The sequence below is a fragment of the Microcaecilia unicolor genome, chromosome 7 (assembly GCF_901765095.1).
Source record: "Microcaecilia unicolor chromosome 7, aMicUni1.1, whole genome shotgun sequence".
Lineage (NCBI taxonomy): Eukaryota > Metazoa > Chordata > Amphibia > Gymnophiona > Siphonopidae > Microcaecilia > Microcaecilia unicolor.
The window spans coordinates 285,465,993-285,486,956 of record NC_044037.1 but is presented as its reverse complement, the minus strand read 5'-3'; the positions used below and the strand labels follow the sequence as shown (position 1 = coordinate 285,486,956).

The 20,964-nt window shown below is 42.2% G+C and overlaps 2 protein-coding genes across 5 annotated transcripts in view; one reads left to right on the top strand and one right to left on the bottom strand.

Moving 5' to 3' along the window:
* The window catches only part of IQCB1 (IQ motif containing B1), a 105,671-nt gene extending 93,954 nt beyond the window's left edge, over nucleotides 1-11,717 (bottom strand). For 2 of the 4 annotated variants that reach the window (XM_030209761.1, XM_030209758.1), the window contains exons 1-3: nucleotides 11,395-11,660; nucleotides 7,504-7,618; nucleotides 7,226-7,388 (exon numbers count right to left, since the gene is read on the bottom strand). In XM_030209761.1, the coding sequence (XP_030065621.1) occupies nucleotides 7,226-7,388; nucleotides 7,504-7,612 (272 nt within the window). In that variant the 5' untranslated portion in view covers nucleotides 7,613-7,618; nucleotides 11,395-11,660. The other 2 variants (XM_030209760.1, XM_030209759.1) reach the window with 2 other exon arrangements.
* Nucleotides 11,718-11,836: 119 nt separating this feature from the next.
* The window catches only part of EAF2 (ELL associated factor 2), a 91,554-nt gene continuing 82,426 nt past the window's right edge, over nucleotides 11,837-20,964 (top strand). The window contains exon 1 of the mRNA XM_030210318.1: nucleotides 11,837-12,075. Coding sequence (XP_030066178.1) covers nucleotides 11,973-12,075 — 103 coding nt within the window. The 5' untranslated portion in view covers nucleotides 11,837-11,972. The remainder of the gene's footprint in view (nucleotides 12,076-20,964) is intronic.

Sequence of the window (20,964 nt, the reverse complement as noted above, 5' to 3'; positions counted from 1 at the left end):
GGTCCACCTGCCTGAAGTGCACTGTACCCACTAAAACTGCTCCAGGGACTTGCATACTGCTGTGATGGACCTGAGTATGACATTTGAGGCTGGCACAAAATATTTTTAAAGATTCTTTTTGAGGGTGGGAGGGGGTTAGTGACCACTGGGGGAGTAAGGGGAGGTCATCCCCGATTGTCAACGGTGGTCACCTGGTCAGTTCGGGCACCTTTTTGTGGCTTGGTCGTAAGAAAAACAGGACCAGGTAAAGTTGTCCAAGTGCTCGTCAGGGATGCCCTTTTTTTTTCCATTATGGGTCGAGGATGCCCATGTGTTAGGCACGCCCAAGTCCCGCCTTTGCTACGCCTCCAACACGCCACCGGGAACTTTGGTCGTCCCCGTGATGGAAAGCAGTTGGGGACACCCAAAGTCGGGTTTTGATTATGCTGATTTGGGCGACCCTGTGAGAAGGACACCCATCTTCCGATTTGTGTCGAAAGATGGGCATCCTTCTCTTTCGAAAATAAGTCTGAAAGTTATTCAAAGTTGTTAAATCACAAAAGGATTGTGAAAAATTGCAAGAGAACCTTATAAGGCTGGGCATCCAAATGGCAATTGAAATTTAATGTGAGCAAGTGCAAAGTGATATACGTAGGGAAGAGGAACCCAAATTATAGCTATATGATGCAAGATTCTACATTAGAAGTCAACGCCCAGGAAAAAGCTTTAGGTGTCATCACTGAAGACACGTTGAAACCCTCTAGTCAGTGTGCAGGGGTGGCTAAGAAAGCAAATAGAATGTTAGGAATTATTAGGAAAGGAAAGGAATGAAAAACAAAACTGAGAATATTATCATGTCTCTGTATCACTCCATGGTGTGACTGCACCTTGAATATTGTGTGCGAATTTGGTCACTGTATCTCAAAAAAGATATGGTGATAATAGAGAAGGGTGACAAAAATGATAAAGGGGATGGGATGCTTTCCCTGTGAGGAAAGACTAAAGAGGCTAGGGCTCTTTAGCTTGAAGAAGAGAAGGCTAAGAGGAGATATGCCAGAGGTCTATTAAACACTGAGTGGAGTGGAGCGGGTAGACATAAATCACTTGTTTACTCTTTTCAAAAATATAAGGATTAGGGGGCATGTGATGAAGCTACTAAGTATTAAATTTAAAACAAACTGGTTAGCATAACAGGGTTTAAAAAGGTTTGGACAGATTTCTAAAAAAACAAAGCTCATAAGCCATTATTAAGATGGATGTGGGAAAATCAATTGCTTAATCCTAGGATAAGCAGCATAAAATCTGTCTTACTCTTCTGGGATCTTGCCAGGTACTTGTGATCTGGATTGGCTACTATTGGGTTTGATGGATCTTAAACATTGCCATACTGGGACTAACTCATGTTCTTACATCCTCTTGGTTTTTTTTTTTTTAGGGATCTTCTGTGTATAGCCCACTCCTTTCGGAATTCAAGCACTGTTTCTGCTTCCACAACCTCTTTTTGGGAAGTCATTCCAGGCATATTTCCTGATGTTGCTTTTGACCCTAACTCCCTAAAACTACAAATCATGTCCTCTTATTCTAGAGCTTCTCATAGTAACACAGTAGATGACGGCAGAAAAAGACCTGCACGATCCATCCAGTCTGCCCAACAGAGTTTGTTTGTTCAGTAATTCCTTTCAAATATTTAAAGATCTGTTTCATGTTCTCTCTGTCTCTCCTCTAGGGTATACATATTTAGGTTCTCTAGTACCTTCTCATACATCTTCTTATGGAAACTTCTTACTATTTTGGTTACTTTCCATGGTACAGACTCTGTGCTTAGCAAGATACGGCCTCCAAAACTGAACACGTGCTCCAAGTGAGGCCTCACCAATGACCTGTACAAGGGCATTATGATCTCCTCCTTTCCGCTCATTATGCCCCTTGACTATGCAGCCTAGCATCCTTCTGGCTTTAGCCACCACATTGTCACACTGTTTAACTGCCTTGAGATCATCAGACACTCTCATACCAAGGTCTCTCGTTTGGTCTGTGCTCATCAGCCTCTCCCCTCTTATTACATACATTTTCTTTTTGAATCCACAATACATCACTCTGCACTTCTTCACATTAAATGTTAACTGCCAAGCATCTGACCAGACCTAGTTTTTACTCACCTCATTTTGCTAACGCTCCCTTCTAATCCCTCAGAGATATTGTTCACAAAAGATTTGAACAGAATTGGCCTGACTTGAGCAAGTTCACTATTCACCCTCTCTCTTCCAAATGAATGTATTTTACCACTACCCTCCGTTGTCTGTCAGACAACTAATTTTTTTTTAATCCAGTTCATCACCTTGAGACCTACCCAGGCAGGGCCTCCTAAGAGGGACTGTATCAAAGGCATTGCCTGAAATCCAAGTATACCACATCCTCATCCTGCATATGCCATTTATCTAGTTCTACATTTTCAGGATATTCAGTGCTGATCATTTGTTCTTTGGTCAATCAGATTCATTTGGCACGATCTGAGCTTCAAGCTCAAACAGTGTCACTCTTAACTTCAATACCAGGGGAGCAGAAAGAAGTTGGTGATCGGAGCTACCGGGAGAGTGCTGATTGGCCTGCTGAATTCCACCCGAGAGCAGCGTCAGATTTCATCTTCGAGTGCCACTTTCTTTGCTACAAAGTGCTAGAGCCACCACTTGCACCTTCAAGGAACCAACTGCCAAACCTAAGGACCCTCCTGAAGGGAAGCCAAGATATATACTATTGATACAGCAAATGGAGAAAATGCCCTGTCTGAGGTGTGAACACACGCCACACCCTTGCATATGATAATGAGGTGGACTGATTCCTAGCTTGAAGAAGCATGAAAATTAGCGCTTCTCAGTAGACACACCATCTTAAACATGACCTCTCGAGCCAGGCTGGACTGGATGCCAAGAGAGATATGTTTCAGCTCAGTTTTCAGTTCTCTATCGCCATCTGCTGGTTGATGGACACAAATATCCCACAGGTTCTGGAATAGTGGGAGGCTACGTAATGGAAACGCAGCATGGCCATGTTTCGAAGGTCTTCATCAGGGATACAACTAAAATTTAAAAATGCAAACACGTAATCACATCCCCCCACGTTAATCAGGAAGTAATATTATGGTGCCTTTTTCATGGCTTGGCATTCTTTACATTTAGAGATGCTATCAGTTCATGTTGTATTTATGGCATTTGTTGGTAAGTAGGTTTTAATCTTATGCTTTACGACCCGATGTTCAGTGTGTGGTGCTTTTAATTTGTTAATATTACAATTTATGTGGGTTATTAACATAAGAATCACAAAGGATAAGATATAACCTGAAAAAAAAGACTCCTTTGTGTGCAATTTTAAATTCAGTGCTGTGATACATTTATTACGTTCATTGGCGCCTCATTGAAAGATCTGGCTCTAGAGCTGGGTACTGGATCATTTGGATGTTTATAAACTTATTTTATACAGATTTATCTCCTTTTGCTTATACTAATAATCTTAGGAATTATAAATACAAATTAAGGTCTCTCTAAAAATAAAAAAAAAAAGAAATCTTTTAAGCATATATAACTAAGGTATATTTAATTTTGAAAAAATATCCTGGGGAGGAAACGTCCTTCCTCCCCCTACTGGCGCAGCGGTCCCAATTACAATATACATTAATCCTCCTGTTTAAAAAGCCATGCTAGCAGCTGCAGTGCGTTAATGCTGACACAGCCTATTTACTTTGAATGGGCTATGTCAGCATTGTCGCGCGGCTTAGTAAACATGGAGGTAAGTTATGTAATTGTTAACAAAACATTATAAAAATAAAAGCATATAAAACCAATGTTATTTTTGGTTGCGACTTATTTTAGTTGTACCCTTGATGAAGACTTTCACCCATAACCATATTGGGAAAGGGAAATTGGACTTCATATACCACCTTTCTGAGGTTTTTGCAACTACATTCAAAGCGGTTTACATATATTCAGGTACTTATTTTGTACCAGAGTCACAAGGAGCTGCAGTGGGAATTGAACTCAGTTCCGCAGGATCAAAGTCTGCTGCACTAACCACTAGGCTACTCCTCCACTCCTTGGGTGGGTCTATGTGAGTTTAGTTATTCTTGAACTTTCCTTGCTGGTTGGCACTTCTTGGATCCTCTTGTTTATTTCTGGGATCTGTGTGGATCTATACAGTGGTGGAAATAAGTATTTGATCCCTTGCTGATTTTGTAAGTTTGCCCACTGACAAAGACATGAGCAGCCCATAATTGAAGGGTAGGTTATTGGTAACAGTGAGAGATAGCACATCACAAATTAAATCCGGAAAATCACATTGTGGAAAGTATATGAATTTATTTGCATTCTGCAGAGGGAAATAAGTATTTAATCCCTCTGGCAAACAAGACCTAATACTTGGTGGCAAAACCCTTGTTGGCAAGCACAGCGGTCAGACGTCTTCTGTAGTTGATGATGAGGTTTGCACACATGTCAGGAGGAATTTTGGTCCACTCCTCTTTGCAGATCATCTCTAAATCATTAAGAGTTCTGGGCTGTCGCTTGGCAACTCGCAGCTTCAGCTCCCTCCATAAGTTTTCAATGGGATTAAGGTCTGGTGACTGGCTAGGCCACTCCATGACCCTAATGTGCTTCTTCCTGAGCCACTCCTTTGTTGCCTTGGCTGTATGTTTTGGGTCATTGTCGTGCTGGAAGACCCAGCCACGACCCATTTTTAAGGCCCTGGCGGAGGGAAGGAGGTTGTCACTCAGAATTGTACGGTACATGGCCCCATCCATTCTCCCATTGATGCGGTGAAGTAGTCCTGTGCCCTTAGCAGAGAAACACCCCCAAAACATAACATTTCCACCTCCATGCTTGACAGTGGGGACGGTGTTCTTTGGGTCATAGGCAGCATTTCTCTTCCTCCAAACACGGCGAGTTGAGTTCATGCCAAAGAGCTCAATTTTTGTCTCATCTGACCACAGCACCTTCTCCCAATCACTCTCGGCATCATCCAGGTGTTCACTGGCAAACTTCAGACGGGCCGTCACATGTGCCTTCCGGAGCAGGGGGACCTTGCGGGCACTGCAGGATTGCAATCCGTTATGTCGTAATGTGTTACCAATGGTTTTCGTGGTGACAGTGGTCCCAGCTGCCTTGAGATCATTGACAAGTTCCCCCCTTGTAGTTGTAGGCTGATTTCTAACCTTCCTCATGATCAAGGATACCCCACGAGGTGAGATTTTGCGTGGAGCCCCAGATCTTTGTCGATTGACAGTCATTTTGTACTTCTTCCATTTTCTTACTATGGCACCAACAGTTGTCTCCTTCTCGCCCAGCGTCTTACTGATGGTTTTGTAGCCCATTCCAGCCTTGTGCAGGTGTATGATCTTGTCCCTGACATCCTTAGACAGCTCCTTGCTCTTGGCCATTTTGTAGAGGTTAGAGTCTGACTGATTCACTGAGTCTGTGGACAGGTGTCTTTCATACAGGTGACCATTGCCGACAGCTGTCTGTCATGCAGGTAACGAGTTGATTTGGAGCATCTACCTGGTCTGTAGGGGCCAGATCTCTTACTGGTTGGTGGGGGATCAAATACTTATTTCCCTCTGCAGAATGCAAATAAATTCATATACTTTCCACAATGTGATTTTCCGGATTTAATTTGTGATGTGCTATCTCTCACTGTTACCAATAACCTACCCTTCAATTATGGGCTGCTCATGTCTTTGTCAGTGGGCAAACTTACAAAATCAGCAAGGGATCAAATACTTATTTCCACCACTGTACCTCTGTTTATTTTGGGTCTAGCTCAAAGAAAGCATCATTAATATTATAACTTCAAACAATAGTCTATGAACATGCTTTTCATTTCATAAAGCTCTTAAAACGTATTTGTTTCTGATTCATTGATCATGAGATATGCTTAATTTGCTGTTATATTGCTTATTGTGATTATGATGTAGATTCCTCCTGATGTGAAGTTAATTTTTCTATAATCCGCCTTACATAGTACACATAGTAAATGACAGCAGAAAAAGACCTGTACGGTCCATCCAGTCTGCCCAACAAGATACAAATCAAGATCAGGTAAGTAGGACAAATGAGTTTATCTTGTTGGGCAGACTGGATGGACCGTACAGGTCTTTTTCTGCCGTCATTTACTATGTGTACTATGTAAGGCGGATTATAGAAAATGGCAGATCAGGTACAAATCAAGATCAGGTAAGTACGACAAATGAGTTTATCTACCATTTTCAGGGCACAGACCATAGAAGTCTGCCCAGCACTAGCCCCCACCCAGTCTCTACTAAGCTTCTGTAGCATTTGTTAAAGGTGAAATATAACCCCCCTGTTTACTAAAGCTTAGCTTCAGTTATCTGCAGCATGGCCCATTTTATTCCTATGGGCCCTGCTGCAGATACCTCGAGCTAAGCTTTAGCAAACAATACCCTAAATGTTTTAATACAACACAACAGCAATATATAATGCTGAAGAATAAGACCCGATTGGTCCTTGCAGGTGCTACACATACATAAACACAGTCAAGCCCTTATCTCCCTATCTAAAATACAAAGACATAAAAGATCAAAAGGATTTGGGATGGATGAAGTAGATTTGTGAAAGCAGAAGAAATCTGGATACATATACAAGGACCAGGGTAGAAAAAGACAAAAAGAAATAAAAAGTGAAAAGCAGAGCATATTCTTACTATCCTAAGAAATAAGTTTCTGATTCTGAATCTCATCTTCCATTGATTTTTTGAGATCTACTATACACAGAAAAAAACATTCTAGCAGCAGACAGTAGAAGACAATCTATTTGTGAATGTTTTAATTAAGTTTTTTTTTGGCAATGAAATACACTCAGGGCACTGTTTACTAAGCCGCGCTAGCATTTTTAGCGCACACTAAACGCTATGTCGCCCATTCCTATGGGCGACTCTAGCATTTCATGTGCACTAAAAACCCTAGCACACCTTAGTAAACAGGGCCCTCAGTTTGTTGTATCCTAATTCTTACTATAGCTTAATTGAGAGATTACCAAGGCAATTCTCTATAAATTGTTTCTCAGTTAAGGAAACACCAGATGATTCAAAATATCTCATTCCTCTTTTTCAAGCTGATCAATGGCTTGAAACTAAGTATATCCTACCCTGGCTAGTGGCCTGGTTTACTAAATATTTTCCACCCGAGGTCAATAACATGCATTTACTGTACGCAGAACAGCAAAAAAACAAATTGGATTCTTACCTTAGTATTTCTGCTAGCTTTGCTGCTGTTGCCCAGCCACCATTAACTCGGGAATAGTCTTGCTTCAGAACCAAGATACAATACTGGATTAAATCATAATGGTACAAGTCTTCTTTCAGTTTTTTGGATTCCTTGCTTAATGAAGGTGCACTCTTTAAAATTTCTGGGGGAAGAAACAAGTGAATATTGCAAATGTTAAAAAAGAAAGCAAAAAAAATGCAAACAAAAAATGGACATATCTATAGTTGTGAATTAGTTTTGTTCTACTGGCTTCACACCTTTCAACTTCAGCAGCAAAACAGGAACATTCTGATTAGACACCTCTGTGACTTCAGAAGCCAGGGATAATATTCTTGTACCCACATTCACTGTCTTATTTTGGCTCATGTTAATCTAAATATTAAAATGAAAAAATACATATTAAACTACAATATCAAAAAACGTACACATATATATGCAATAAAATCTAATAATATCTCTAAAAGATCGAAAATGCCACAACAAACCACTCAGTTAAAAAAAACCCATGTGTAACATAGGGTGCAGGTTTGCATGATGCACTGCAGGATAGATCAGCAGCACTTATGAATTTGCAGTTAATATTAACATACAACTTGATATATATTAGCAACACAACAGTTGATCTTGGAAACTATTCTATGGTGAAATGACACTGAAGGCAGATTTTAAAGCCTACATGTCAGCTTTATTTTTCTTAATTTAATTTCTTATATACCGCCTGCAAGCCCAAAAGCTATTGAAGTAGTATGCATTCAGATATAGTAAAGGTTTTTTTTTTGTCCCTAGAGGACTCACAATCTGAGTTTATATTTGAGGCACTGGAGGGTTTCTTTACTAAAATGTGGTAAAAATCAGCTGGCGATAAACGCTGAGACGCCCACAGGAATATAATGGACATCTTGGGCATTTACCACCAGCTGATTTCTACTGCGAGGTAAAAATGCTACCTTGGCTTAGTAAAAGACCCCCCAAATGAATTGCCCAAGATCACAAGGAGCTGCAGTGGTATTTGAACTGGACTCTACAGGTTGGAACATCTCAAATTCTGTTAGCATTTTAGAAACAATCTGCAGATATACAGCCTTCTCTAAAATATATGCAGGAATGGACATGTATGTGTTAGCTATGTACTGCGAACACCCCTTTTAAAAACATCAATATCTACAGTATCAGCAACAACTAAAGGGTAAGGGGATTTGATATACTGCCTTGCTGTGGTGACCAGTTTACATTTATTATATACTAGCCGTTGAGCCCGTAAAAACGGGCTGGTATTGGGGTTTTCCTTCCTTCCCCCTCCCCCCCCGTGAGGTCGCCACCGCTACCGTTCCCCCCCCCCCCCGGAGTCGCCGCCGCCATCCCTCCACCCGGCCCGGGCCCTCTCTCTCTCCGCTACTAAACTTACACATCCATTCGCCGGAACGCAGCACGCACATCAGCTGAGCTGCCGTCGGCCCTTCCTTCTCTGCCTGTGTCCCGCCCTCCTGTGACGTAACGTCAGCGAGGGCGGGACACAGGCAGGGAAGGAAGGCCGACGGCAGCTCAGCTGATGTGCGTGCTGCGTTCCGGCGAATGGATGTGTAAGTTTAGTAGCGGAGAGAGGGCCCGGGCCGGGTGTGTGGGTGTGTGTGTGTGTGTGGGGGGGGGGGGGGGGTAACGGTAGCGGCGACCTCGGGTGGGTGGGCGCGGTATCAACCTCGGCGGCGCAGTTTCCCTCTCTGTCCCGCCCTCGTCATCACGTATTGACGCTGGGGCGGGACAGAGAGGGAAGTCTCTACTGCGCATTTGCGAGTGAGTCGGTCACTCGCCGTTTATATGTTTGATAAGTACTTTCTCTGTCCTTTGTGGACTCACAATCTATTTTTTTTTTGTACCTGGGGCAATGCAGGGATATGTGACTTGCCCAAAGTCACAAGGAGCTGCAGTGGGAATTGAACCTAGATCCCCAGGTTCACAGTCCACTGCACTAACCATTAGGCTACTCCTCCAACCCAGCAACATACACAACTATGTGCCACACACATTTAAATTGGGATTTCAGAACATACATGTGCATGTACTGGCACAAGAAGTGTATGTCTGTCACTTGTCTGATATCATTCATTCTCAAACAGGTCACCTCCACCTCTGCTTCCTTTAGTCCATTCTCTCAACCCTCCAACCCCTGCCTCCTTTTCTGATATCACTCAAGAGGAAACTACACATCTTCTTTCCTCCTCAAAACTACCTGTTCCTCTGATCCTATTCCCACCCATCTACTTAACACTATCTCTCCTACTGTCATCCCTTTTATCTGTCATATCCTCAATCTTTCACTTTCCACTGCGACTGTTCCTGATGCCTTCAAACATAGTAACATAGTAGATGACGGCAGAAAAAGACCTGCATGGTCCATCCAGTCTGCCCAACAAGATAAACTCATATGTGCTATGCCTTAGTCATACCACTCTTTAAAAAACCTTCATTGGACCCTACATGTCCTTCCAACTATCGCCCCATCTCCCTCCTCCCTTTCCTATCCAAGATACTTGAATGTGCTGTTCACCGCCGTTGCCTTGACTTTCTTTCATCTCAAGCTATTCTTGATCCACTTCAATCTGGCTTTTGCCCCCTTCATTCAAATGAAAAAGCGCTTGCTAAAGTCTCAAATGACCTGTTCCTGGCCAGATCCAAAGGTCTCTATTCTATCCTCATCCTTCTCGATCTATCTGCTGCTTTTGACACTGTTGGTCACAGCCTACTCGTTGATATGCTGTCCTCACTTGGATTTCAGGGCTCTGTTCTTTCCTGGTTTTCTTCTTATCTCTCCCATCGTATTTTTAGTGTATACTCTGGTGGATCCTCCTCCACTTCTATCCCACTGTCAGTTGGTGTACCTCAGGGATCTGTCCTGGGACCTCTTCTTTTCTCCATCTATACTTCTTCCCTTGGTACTCTGATCTCATCCCATGGTTTTCAGTATCATCTTTACGCTGATGACTCCCAGATCTACCTCTCCACACCAGAAATCTCAGCACGAATCCAGGCCAAAGTATCAACCTGCCTGTCTGACATTCAGGCATATTTTCAAAGCACTTAGCCTTCCAAAGTTCCATAGAAACCTATGGAACTTTGGAAGGCTAAGTGCTTTGAAAATATGCCTGATTGCCACCTGGATGTCTCACCGCCATCTGAAACTAAACATGACCAAAACTGAGCTTCTTATCTTTCCCCCTAAACCAACCTGTCCTCTTCCCCCATTCTCTATTTCTGTGGATAACATTCTCATCCTCCCTGTCTCATCAGCTGGTAACCTTGGGGTCATCTTCTCCTCTTTCTCCTTCTCTGCACATATTCAGCAGACTGCTAAAACCTGTCATTTCTTTCTCTATAATATCAGCAAAATTCGCCCTTTCCTTTCTGAGCACACTACCAGAACCCTTATCCATACTCATCACCTCTCGCTTAGACTATTGCAACTTGCGATCTGACGTAGAAGGGCAACCTTCGAAAGCTAATCAAGAAATGTATTAAGTTATGTCCAATAAAAAAGGTATCATCTTATTTTCTTTTCCATGTTTTATTTTGTTTGATTTCTATTGATAACCTTAAATCTAGATTGAAAGCCCACCTCTTTAACATTGCTTTTGACTCGTAACCACTTGTAACCTCTCGCTTCTACCTACCCTCCTCTACACATTAATTGATTTGCTTTTATTATTTTTTTGTCTATTAGATTGTAAGCTCTTTGAGCAGGGACTGTCTTTCTTCTATGTTTGTGCAGCGCTGCGTACGCCTTGTAGCGCTATAGAAATGCTAAATAGTAGTAGTAGTAGTCTCTTGTAACCAGAGCTAATATTGTGATGTCATAATGCCTCAGGCCACCAATAAGAGCCAACCTCATCAGTGATGTCACAATGGCTTGATTGTCCTATACTTGGCTTACTTTTATTACATAGCTCTTTGAGCAGGGACTGTCTTTCTTCTATGTTTGTGCAGCGCTGCGTACTTGTAGCGCTATATAAATGCTAAATAGTAGTAGTAGACTCATAAAAACTAATTTTTCAAAATAATTAGAGGTAGTAATTTTCCCTGCCTGGCTTCAGTGACAGAGTCTTGTTGGAAACCGGGGGTGCGCACTGCACCCACCACACAATAACTGGCCTTACGCTATTACGGCGCCGCCTGCCCTCGTGCAGTTCGCGCCGCTGGTTGTTATGACAGCGGCTCTCAAGCGGCACAGACGACGAGCTTCATCCGAATGAGAGGCCAACAGAGCGCGATTTACCGTGGCAAAGACCGAAAACTGGAACGATAACGCAAATAAAAAGTTGGCTAAAAGGAGCCTGAGATGAAAGTGAAGCGAAACACCCAACTATTCAATGCCTTGAACCCGACGACGGGGCGACGGGCGTGACGTCACCAACCCCCAACATCACAATGGCCGCTTACAGTTCGGCTTCAGGGTGCCCGGCGTGACGAAAGACAGGAGGAAGCTTATTTGCATACTGGAGCGACTTTGTACCAAGCCTCGCTCTTCCCCCAATCAGGCTGTTTGGAATTCTAGCTTCCGGAAGTTAAAGCACCAATCGTAAAGGTGGTTCCACGAAAGGGGGCGCGGTTTGTCAGTTGTGCAGTTGGTGTGGAGTGTGAGAGAGGGGTCTAGACTCTCCTCTCAGCCGTGGTGGAAAAGTTTTATTCTGCCGACAGATGGTGGCTGTCTGCTGGAGCTGGGTGGTAAGGTAGAATGAATGGAGCGGCTTTTTCCAACTTTGACTCCAAAGAGCGAGCTTTGAAACTGGGGGAGAGTTTCGAGAAAGAGCCACGGTGCGGGTTCCACACTATTCGATGTAAGGCTCTATCCTGGTTTCTTTTAAGCATGGGCTGCTTCTGTGGTGTTGCTTGGGAAGTGTGGGGCAATGGGAGAGTGGCTGGTGGAGAGCGCCCCTTGTGTCCGAAAAAGGCACCACGTCGCCTCGTGGAGGTGAACTGAGTCTGTTTGTAGGGACTTCCAGATGTTCATTTATATTGTGTTCTATTCCTAGCTTATAATGAAAGAACGAAGTTTCCCAAGACGGTGGTGTGAAACTAATTTTGGGAGTGACAGCTCCAGCCAGGTTGTGTGTGTTGTACACATTACCATATGGGTCCTTCCTTAGCCTGACCAAGTTCTACATTTGAGTATATTGGGGGAATCGGTCTACATGGCCCTGATGATCTGTTAACTAATAAGATGATACTATTACGTTTCAAAAATGTAATAACTTAAAAAATGTTTTAGTTGTAATAAGTAATATGTCTTAATGTGTGACACATCACAGCCAGTGTTGACTGGTTTTAACTCAATTTGGGCTCTATCCAAGCATCTGGGAATCCTACAGATAGTGCAAAGTGTATACTGTTCCAAGGATGTAACTTCTTGCAAAATTGATGGGGTTGTGGGTTTAAAAAAAACCAAACCATTTCTAATTATATTTTGATTGCTCCATGAGCTGCCACTAATTGATTTTGTTTTCTCCAAAGTCTTTAGACTTAACATCAAAATACCATAAATTAAAAAACTTATTTTTATTACTATTTAGACTTTTTAATAAAAGCGCACACTCCCCTCCTCGTAGTTTGGCAACTTAGAACTGGTTTTACTTGATGTATATAACCAGTAGGTTAGGGCATTCTGGGATATTTTTATTTTCTCAACTCTTAACCTTGGGCTCCTTTTACAAAGCTGCGCTTGATTAGCAGCGCACTGAGGGCCTTTTTACTAAACATTGCTAGCAATTCCTGTGCAGTAAATGCGACAAAGCCAATGGGCTGCATCGTATTTGCCACACCAGTCGCTAGTGAGGTTCAGTAAAAGGGGCCCTGAATGTGAGGAAGCCCATTCTGTTTTCATTGGCTTCTTTGCATTCAGCATGACCAAATTTAGTAGCGCAGCGTTGTAAAAAGAGCCCCTTGTTTTTCAATTCATTGAGCAACTAATTGTGTTTTAAGTGAAAGGTTAAAAGCACCAATGCGCTTCGCTTTTTAAAAATAACTTTCTTATATTCTTTTTTTCCCCCTAATTTTTTTTTTTTTTAAAGAAACATTTTTGTTAGTATTATTGCTTTTAAGTAGACTTTTGTAAAATTTAATATGCATTGCTTTTAGAAGTTAACCCTGTGCTATTTATAGAGGGTTTTTTTTTATTTTTGGTGTCAGTAGTGCAAATCAATAAGTATATGTAGTGTTTTTCTTTTACTTAAATATTCCCTGTACTTGTTCTTCAGGGTTTGGTAATTTTAAAAATGCTATTTATTTACTTTGTGGAAGATTAGTCTTCCTCCCCCCCCCCCCCCCCCCCCCCTCCTAGTTTTGATCCTGTGGTGACTCTTATCACTCATCTCTCCTACTGCTGTGGTGAATAGAGAAGTACTTGTGTTGCATTATTATTTATTGCATTTGTATCCCACGTTATCCCACCTCTTTGCAGGCTCAATGTGGCTTACAATTCGTCGTGGATATTGGAAATAGAAGAGAATATACATTTGGTTTATGGAGGGTTAGGGTTACATGGTGGTGGAGTACATGGTTGTATTGCTGCTACTGCTTAGCTGCCATTTAAGTACATAAGTACATAAGTAGTGCCATACTGGGAAAGACCAAAGGTCCATCTAGCCCAGCATCCTGTCACCGACAGTGGCCAATCCAGGTCAAGGGCACCTGGCACGCTCCCCAAACGTAAAAACATTCCAGACAAGTTATACCTAAAAATGCGGAATTTTTCCAAGTCCATTTAATAGCGGTCTATGGACTTGTCCTTTAGGAATCTATCTAACCCCTTTTTAAACTCCGTCAAGCTAACCGCCCGTACCACGTTCTCCGGCAACGAATTCCAGAGTCTAATTACACGTTGGGTGAAGAAAAATTTTCTCCGATTCGTTTTAAATTTACCACACTGTAGCTTCAACTCATGCCCTCTAGTCCTAGTATTTTTGGATAGCGTGAACAGTCGCTTCACATCCACCCGATCCATTCCACTCATTATTTTATACACTTCTATCATATCTCCCCTCAGCCGTCTCTTCTCCAAGCTGAAAAGCCCTAGTCTTCTCAGCCTCTCTTCATAGGAAAGTCGTCCCATCCCCACTATCATTTTCGTCGCCCTTCGCTGTACCTTTTCCAGTTCTACTATATCTTTTTTGAGATACGGAGACCAGTACTGAACACAATACTCCAGGTGCGGTCGCACCATGGAGCGATACAACGGCATTATAACATCCGCACACCTGGACTCCATACCCTTCCTAATAACACCCAACATTCTATTCGCTTTCCTAGCCGCAGCAGCACACTGAGCAGAAGGTTTCAGCGTATCATCGACGACGACACCCAGATCCCTTTCTTGATCCGTAACTCCTAACGCGGAACCTTGCAAGACGTAGCTATAATTCGGGTTCCTCTTACCCACATGCATCACTTTGCACTTGTCAACATTGAACTTCATCTGCCACTTGCACGCCCATTCTCCCAGTCTCGCAAGGTCCTCCTGTAATCGTTCACATTCCTCCTGCGACTTGACGACCCTGAATAATTTTGTGTCATCGGCGAATTTAATTACCTCACTAGTTATTCCCATCTCTAGGTCATTTATAAGTACATTAAAAAGCAACAGACCCAGCACAGACCCCTGCGGGACCCCACTAACTACCCTCCTCCACTGAGAATACTGGCCACGCAATCCTACTCTCTGCTTCCTATCTTTCAACCAGTTCTTAATCCATAATAATACCCTACCTCCGATTCCATGACTCTGCAATTTCTTCAGGAGTCTTTCGTGCGGCACTTTGTCAAACGCCTTCTGAAAATCCAGATATACAATATCAACCGGCTCCCCATTGTCCACATGTTTGCTTACCCCCTCAGCAGCAGCTGTTTTCCTTCTCTGGACCTGTGAATGCCTCCTGTATGGCACCAGCAGACTTGTCCACTTCCATTTGATTACTGGGTTTGATTTCAGGGATCCAGCCCGTTTTAAGTGTGTATATATAGTTACACTGTGTTGTAGTGCTATGAAAGCATAATATTTTTGTTTAGAGCCAGCTTTTCAAAATACTTGGGGGTGTTAAATGCAATATCAAACATATAAATGGCAAGTGACCGACTCGCCTGCAAATGCGCAGTAGAACTTCCCTCTCTGTCCCGCCCTCGCGTCAAGACGTGATGATGTCAGAGGGCGGAACAGAGAGGGAAACGGAGTCGGACGCTGCTGCTGGAGCCTGGAAACCAACATTGCGCGCACCAACCTCCGCCCTCCCCCTGCCGTCGCTCCTGCCCACCTCCATATCGGGCCCCCTGCACTGACCTGACAGCGCCTCTCACCTCCTTGTGGAAGCGCTGCAGGCAGCAGCAGAGCGATCTGCAGAGCGATCTGCAGGGGGCCCGGCATGGAGGGGGGACGGAGCGGCGGCGGGGAGGGTAGCTGGAAATCTCGCCCGTTTTAACAGGCTTAACGGCTAGTAAATTAATAAATGATCTCTTCCTGGGTGGAGGATGCTTAAAGCATCCACTGCACCCACAGAGCTTGATCTTATTCATCTTGGGGGGGGGGGGGAGGGGAGGCCTAGGTTGGGCCTGGGCTATATTTGCAGCTCAGTGTGGAGTCTGTCCAGAGGGTGGCTATTAAAATGGTCAGTGATGTCATAAAGCGTATGGGGACAGACTTGAAGATCTTAATATGTATACTTTGGAAGAAAGGCGTGAAAGGGTAGATATGACAGAGACATTTAAATTCCTATGTGGTAGTACTTTCCAATTCACGATTCGAATTGATGCACCTATTTCTTTGGGGTGAATCGATGCAAATTGATTCATTTGGGAAAAAATTGGGACTTCTGATTCTTTCCCCACCTCTCTCCCGCTGTCACTCAAGCTGCTGCTGCTGCTGCAGGGGCATAAAAGAATCTACTCACCACCAGGCGAGACTGGCTGCTCAGGAGAGTCCGACCCCATGATGAGTTTAGCTTTTTTTTTTTTTTGTTACATTTGTACCCCGAGCTTTCCCACTCATGGCAGGCTCAATGCGGCTTACATATTGTATACAGGTACTTATTTGTACCTGGGGCAATGGAGGGTTTAAGTGACTTGCACCTGTGTGATCAGCAATTTGAAAAACAATCTTGTTCCAAAAAGATTTTATCTGGTCACAAGACCACCAAATATGTAGGAATGTTCCAAACTCAGTGCCAACAGTTGCGGGAGACCGTGGTGAACATCACATGTAATTTCATAGGTGTATAATACCATCTTGTCAGAACCTTATAAGCATTCTCTTTCAAAAGCACACATACTGAAGCTTTCTTAACTTCCAAAAAATTAGCTTTCCACTCAAACATAGTAAATTCAGCATTGAGGTCTTTCTCCCACTGGGTCATGTAAGTATACCTCTGAAAATCTGTACCTCTACTAAATTTATAGAGAATAGAGATGGTACTTCTCATTTTCCCCACCGATCCCCAAATGTTTTCAAAATCATCTGGATCATTCTTCAGCCACCCCTGTTGGGCACAATATAGTGTTTAACCTGCAAGTAATAAGACATCTGAATCAGGTAACATGTATTTATCCTTAAGTTCCGTGATGGGTCACATCTCACCCACCTCTAAGAGGTCCCGGAAACTGACCAATCCCCGATCTACCCATCAGAGAAATACGGGGTGTTTAAATCCCGGTGAGAACCCTGGTTCTAAACTAATGTGAGCGTATGAGGAAAACCTCTGGGACCCTCTTAATTTAGATTTAAGAAAACTCCATAGTATTAATAGATGTTGGACAAATGGATTGTCAGAAAGTCTGCTATAAGCCCTGGAGGAGAGAGAGGCCCACAAGGTTGCCCCCACAATGTAGTTTCGCACATAAGTCTGCATCTTAGCTGCTGCAACCGGTACGCTTTCATAGCTCCAAACTGACATCAATTTTAGCTGAGCTGCCCAATAGTACCAAAGTAAATTAGGCACTCCTCTTCCCCCTAATTCAACCAAGCGCCACATAATTTTTTTATTTAACCGCGGTGCTCGTCACCCCCAGAGAAATCTCGAGAGGTCCCGCTGAAACTGCACTAACTCTACTCTAGGAACCAGAATTGGTAAGGTCTGGAACATAATAACCTGGGTAAAATGTTCATCCCTATAGATGCAATCCGACCCCACCATGATAACCGTTTACGGAACTATCATTTTTATTGTGTCCAAGCACCCCCACCAGGTTAAACGTAGAGGAGATCATTTCTGTGTCAGATCGTTAGTGTTCTTAAAAATATAAGCAGTGTTCAGTCGTATGGTGTCATCAATAGATGGACTAAAGCGCTTCATAGACTCTGGGGCCCAAATTAATTTATAGGAAGTTATCTCATGTTTGATAGTTGGGCAACTAATGGGCATCAGTTCAGTCTTAGTGGAATTCAATTTATAACCAGATAATGTAGGGTATTTGGAAATTATATCCAAAATCTCGGGTATACAGTAGATGAGGGGGTAGTGTAAAGTTACGCATCTGCATATGCTGACCAAAAGGAACACCCTGAACATTTGGGGATTGCCAAATGGCAAGTGAAAAAGGTTCCAGAATCAAATTTAAAAAGGCGATAATGGGCAGCCTTGGCAAGTGCCCCTAGTAGGGTGAAAGGCATCTGATCCAATGTTATTTAATTGGATTTTAGTAGTAGATTCAGCATATAGTGTTTTGACCACATTGATACATTTTGGAGAAAAAACAAGCCATTGTAAAACATAAAACATATATTCCCATTCAACACTATCAAAAGCGCATCAAGACCAATAGCTGCAATTGGTTCTGATGATAACTGACCTTGAAACTGTTAGTAATTAGACGAGTGCTATCTGAGGAAAGTCTAACAGACATGAATCCAGTTTAGTTAATACAGTAAGTAAATGTTGAGCTATTATTTTTGCAAATATTTTAGCATCGATTATTTATAAGAGATGAGGAACGATAATTCTGTACTAGGAGAGGGTCTTTATTAGGTTGTAATAGAACTATAATAATGGCTTCAGTGAAGGAACCACGAATGTCCCCAGACTGAATGAGGTGATTATAAAATGAACACAGTGTGGAGTATCAACAAGGATGAAACTTTGAGATATAATTCTACAGTGAGCCCATCTGGGCTTGGAGCTTTTTAAGGGCCATGTTTTTCAAAGTAGATCGGACTTCAGATTCAATAATAGGGCCTGAGAGTCCTATATTGTCATCTAAAGTAAGGGTGGGATCTTCTAGGGCTGTATATAATTTAGTGTAGAAGGCCTTGAATTTGTTAGCTATATCAATATAATTAGTAAGAACATTATCACTTTCATCTTTATTGTTAGCTATATCAGTATCATTAGAACATTATCACTTTCATCTTTAATAGAGTCTTATACTCATTTCTAGCTTTCAAGTAATAGCTAATAAGTGACTGGACATTACTTTCAGAGTAATATTTGAAGAGAATTGTATTGAATGTGAGTCTTCCTTAAGTTATCAAGTATTTGCATATCAAAAGGATTTGCCTGATTCAAATCTTCTAGACTTAATAGAAGTAGCTAGGTTACGTAAGTCATCGTCATTCTTATGTGTAGATGCAGCGAAGGATATTATGGTACCTCAGTTATAAGCCTTAAATGCATCCCATATCATTATCCAGGAGGAGTCTTGCAGTGTATTAAATTGAAAATATTCCTTAATGGCATTAGAGACTAACTTGAAAATCAGGTTGAGTAATTAGAGGCATTGAAACGCCATTGAGGTGGCCTTTACCATCTAAGTGCATGGTTATATGGGCATGATCTGATAAGGTTATTCACTCAATACTAGAATAAATGGCATTATTTAGTAAAGAGGGGGAGACCAAAAATAATTTATATGGGAATAAGTGTTGAGGTAGAGAAAAGAAAGTGTAATCTTTATCAGTCAAATCTGCAGTCCTCCATACATCCTGGAGATTCAAGTGAGAGAGATCTTGTAGTACAAGCTTTGGATTGTTTTGTAAGAGCAATACAAGCGTCTATCCATGACAGGATGCAGTGCTAAATTAAAATCGCTTCCAATAACACATGGTGCGGAGCCCTCATTAGTAACTAACCCCCTGGTTTACTAAGCCAAGCGGTAATGCCAACATTACTGCACGGCGGCTTAGTAAACAAGGGGGTAAGTTAGCCAGGGTTTGAAAAAACTCAGGATCATCCACATTTGGAGCATACATGTTAAACAATATAAGCAACTTACCTTGGGTTTAAAGTGTGACCTTCAGCCATCTCCCAAAGATGACATAACTTGTGATACAGTAATTGTTTGACCTTTTCCTAACTAGTACAACAGTGCCATTTTCTTCCCATGTGCAGGGGAGTAAACGGGTGGGTACGACCAATTTGTTCGCAGTTTAAGGAATTCAGTAACTGTAAGTTGAGCTTCTTGAAAAAGTAAAAGGTCAGGTTTTTGTTTGGATAATGGTGTTAACATTTTCTTTCATGAAAACCCTTAACATTAAGTGATATAAAAGTTAGGGTCATTTAGGGGATGAAAACAAGTTAATTGTAGTGTACTGTAGATGTGATGGTAAAGCAGTGCTTGTCAGCATATCAACATCATAAAGAAAAACAGGAAGATATCAAAAAGCACCCAGTTAACCATATGTATGAAAACGTTATGTAAACATATAGTACGTAATGAAACAACCATGAGATGAGGAGCCCAGCGAAACATCAGCAACCGAACTGACTCCTTAGTAGATATCAAACAGTTTTATGGTGATGTATTAGAAATGAGCAAAGTAACTTATATAAAGTCATGATATAACAGGAGGAAGAGTAAACGCAGGAAATTCTAAGTTGTTGTACACAGAAAAGTTCATTGACGATGTTCAAGTAGCATCTATTTTACTGGGAGATATCTGCTCCAAATAGCTTGCCAAAGCAATCGGGTCAGCAATATCTTGTATGATTATGGTATGTCACCTGCATACGAGCAGGATAGAACAGCCCGACTCGGGCGTTGATTCCTTAAGCTTGGGTCAGAAGGCAAGTAGCTGTTTATGAAGTTTAAATGTATTCTTATTAAAATCGGGAAGAAATTGAATTATGTTACCTTCATATTTGACTGGAGCCCCTGGCATGTTGCATGATTTCTACTACCTGGGAGTAGCATAATACTTTCAGAGTTACCGGTTGTGGATATTTAGCTTGTAGGCTGCGGTTAGAAGGCACTCGATGGGCCTTGTTTGTTTGTTTCAAAGTCTTTAGCAAATTGAATTTCCAACAAAGAAGGAATAAGGTTCTCCAGAAAGGTAACCATGTTGGAGCCTTAAGCATTCGCAGGTAAGCCAAGAAGTCTAATATTGTTTCTTCGCACTTGATTGTTGCCGTCTTCGAGATCATATTCAAGATGCACAATGCACTTCTTCTGAAGAGTTTTAATATGTCTTCCACCACAGATTGCTTGGTTTCCAAAGTTTCTATTCTGTTTTTAAAAAGTGCCAACTCTCCTTAATCTCCTCGATGTCGTCTTTAGTTTTAGACAATAGCTCTTTCAGAGCATGGATCTCACTAAGTATGGCTGCTGAGCTGAGTTCTTCTGTGGAGAGTTGGGCTTAGTCCTGTTTCTTTTTCCAGTGTCCCCATAGCTATCGCAATAGGAGACAAAATACAGCAGAAAGTTTGGGAGAAAACCGTGGATTGTATAAAAAAAGGACCAGTAGAATCTCCGTT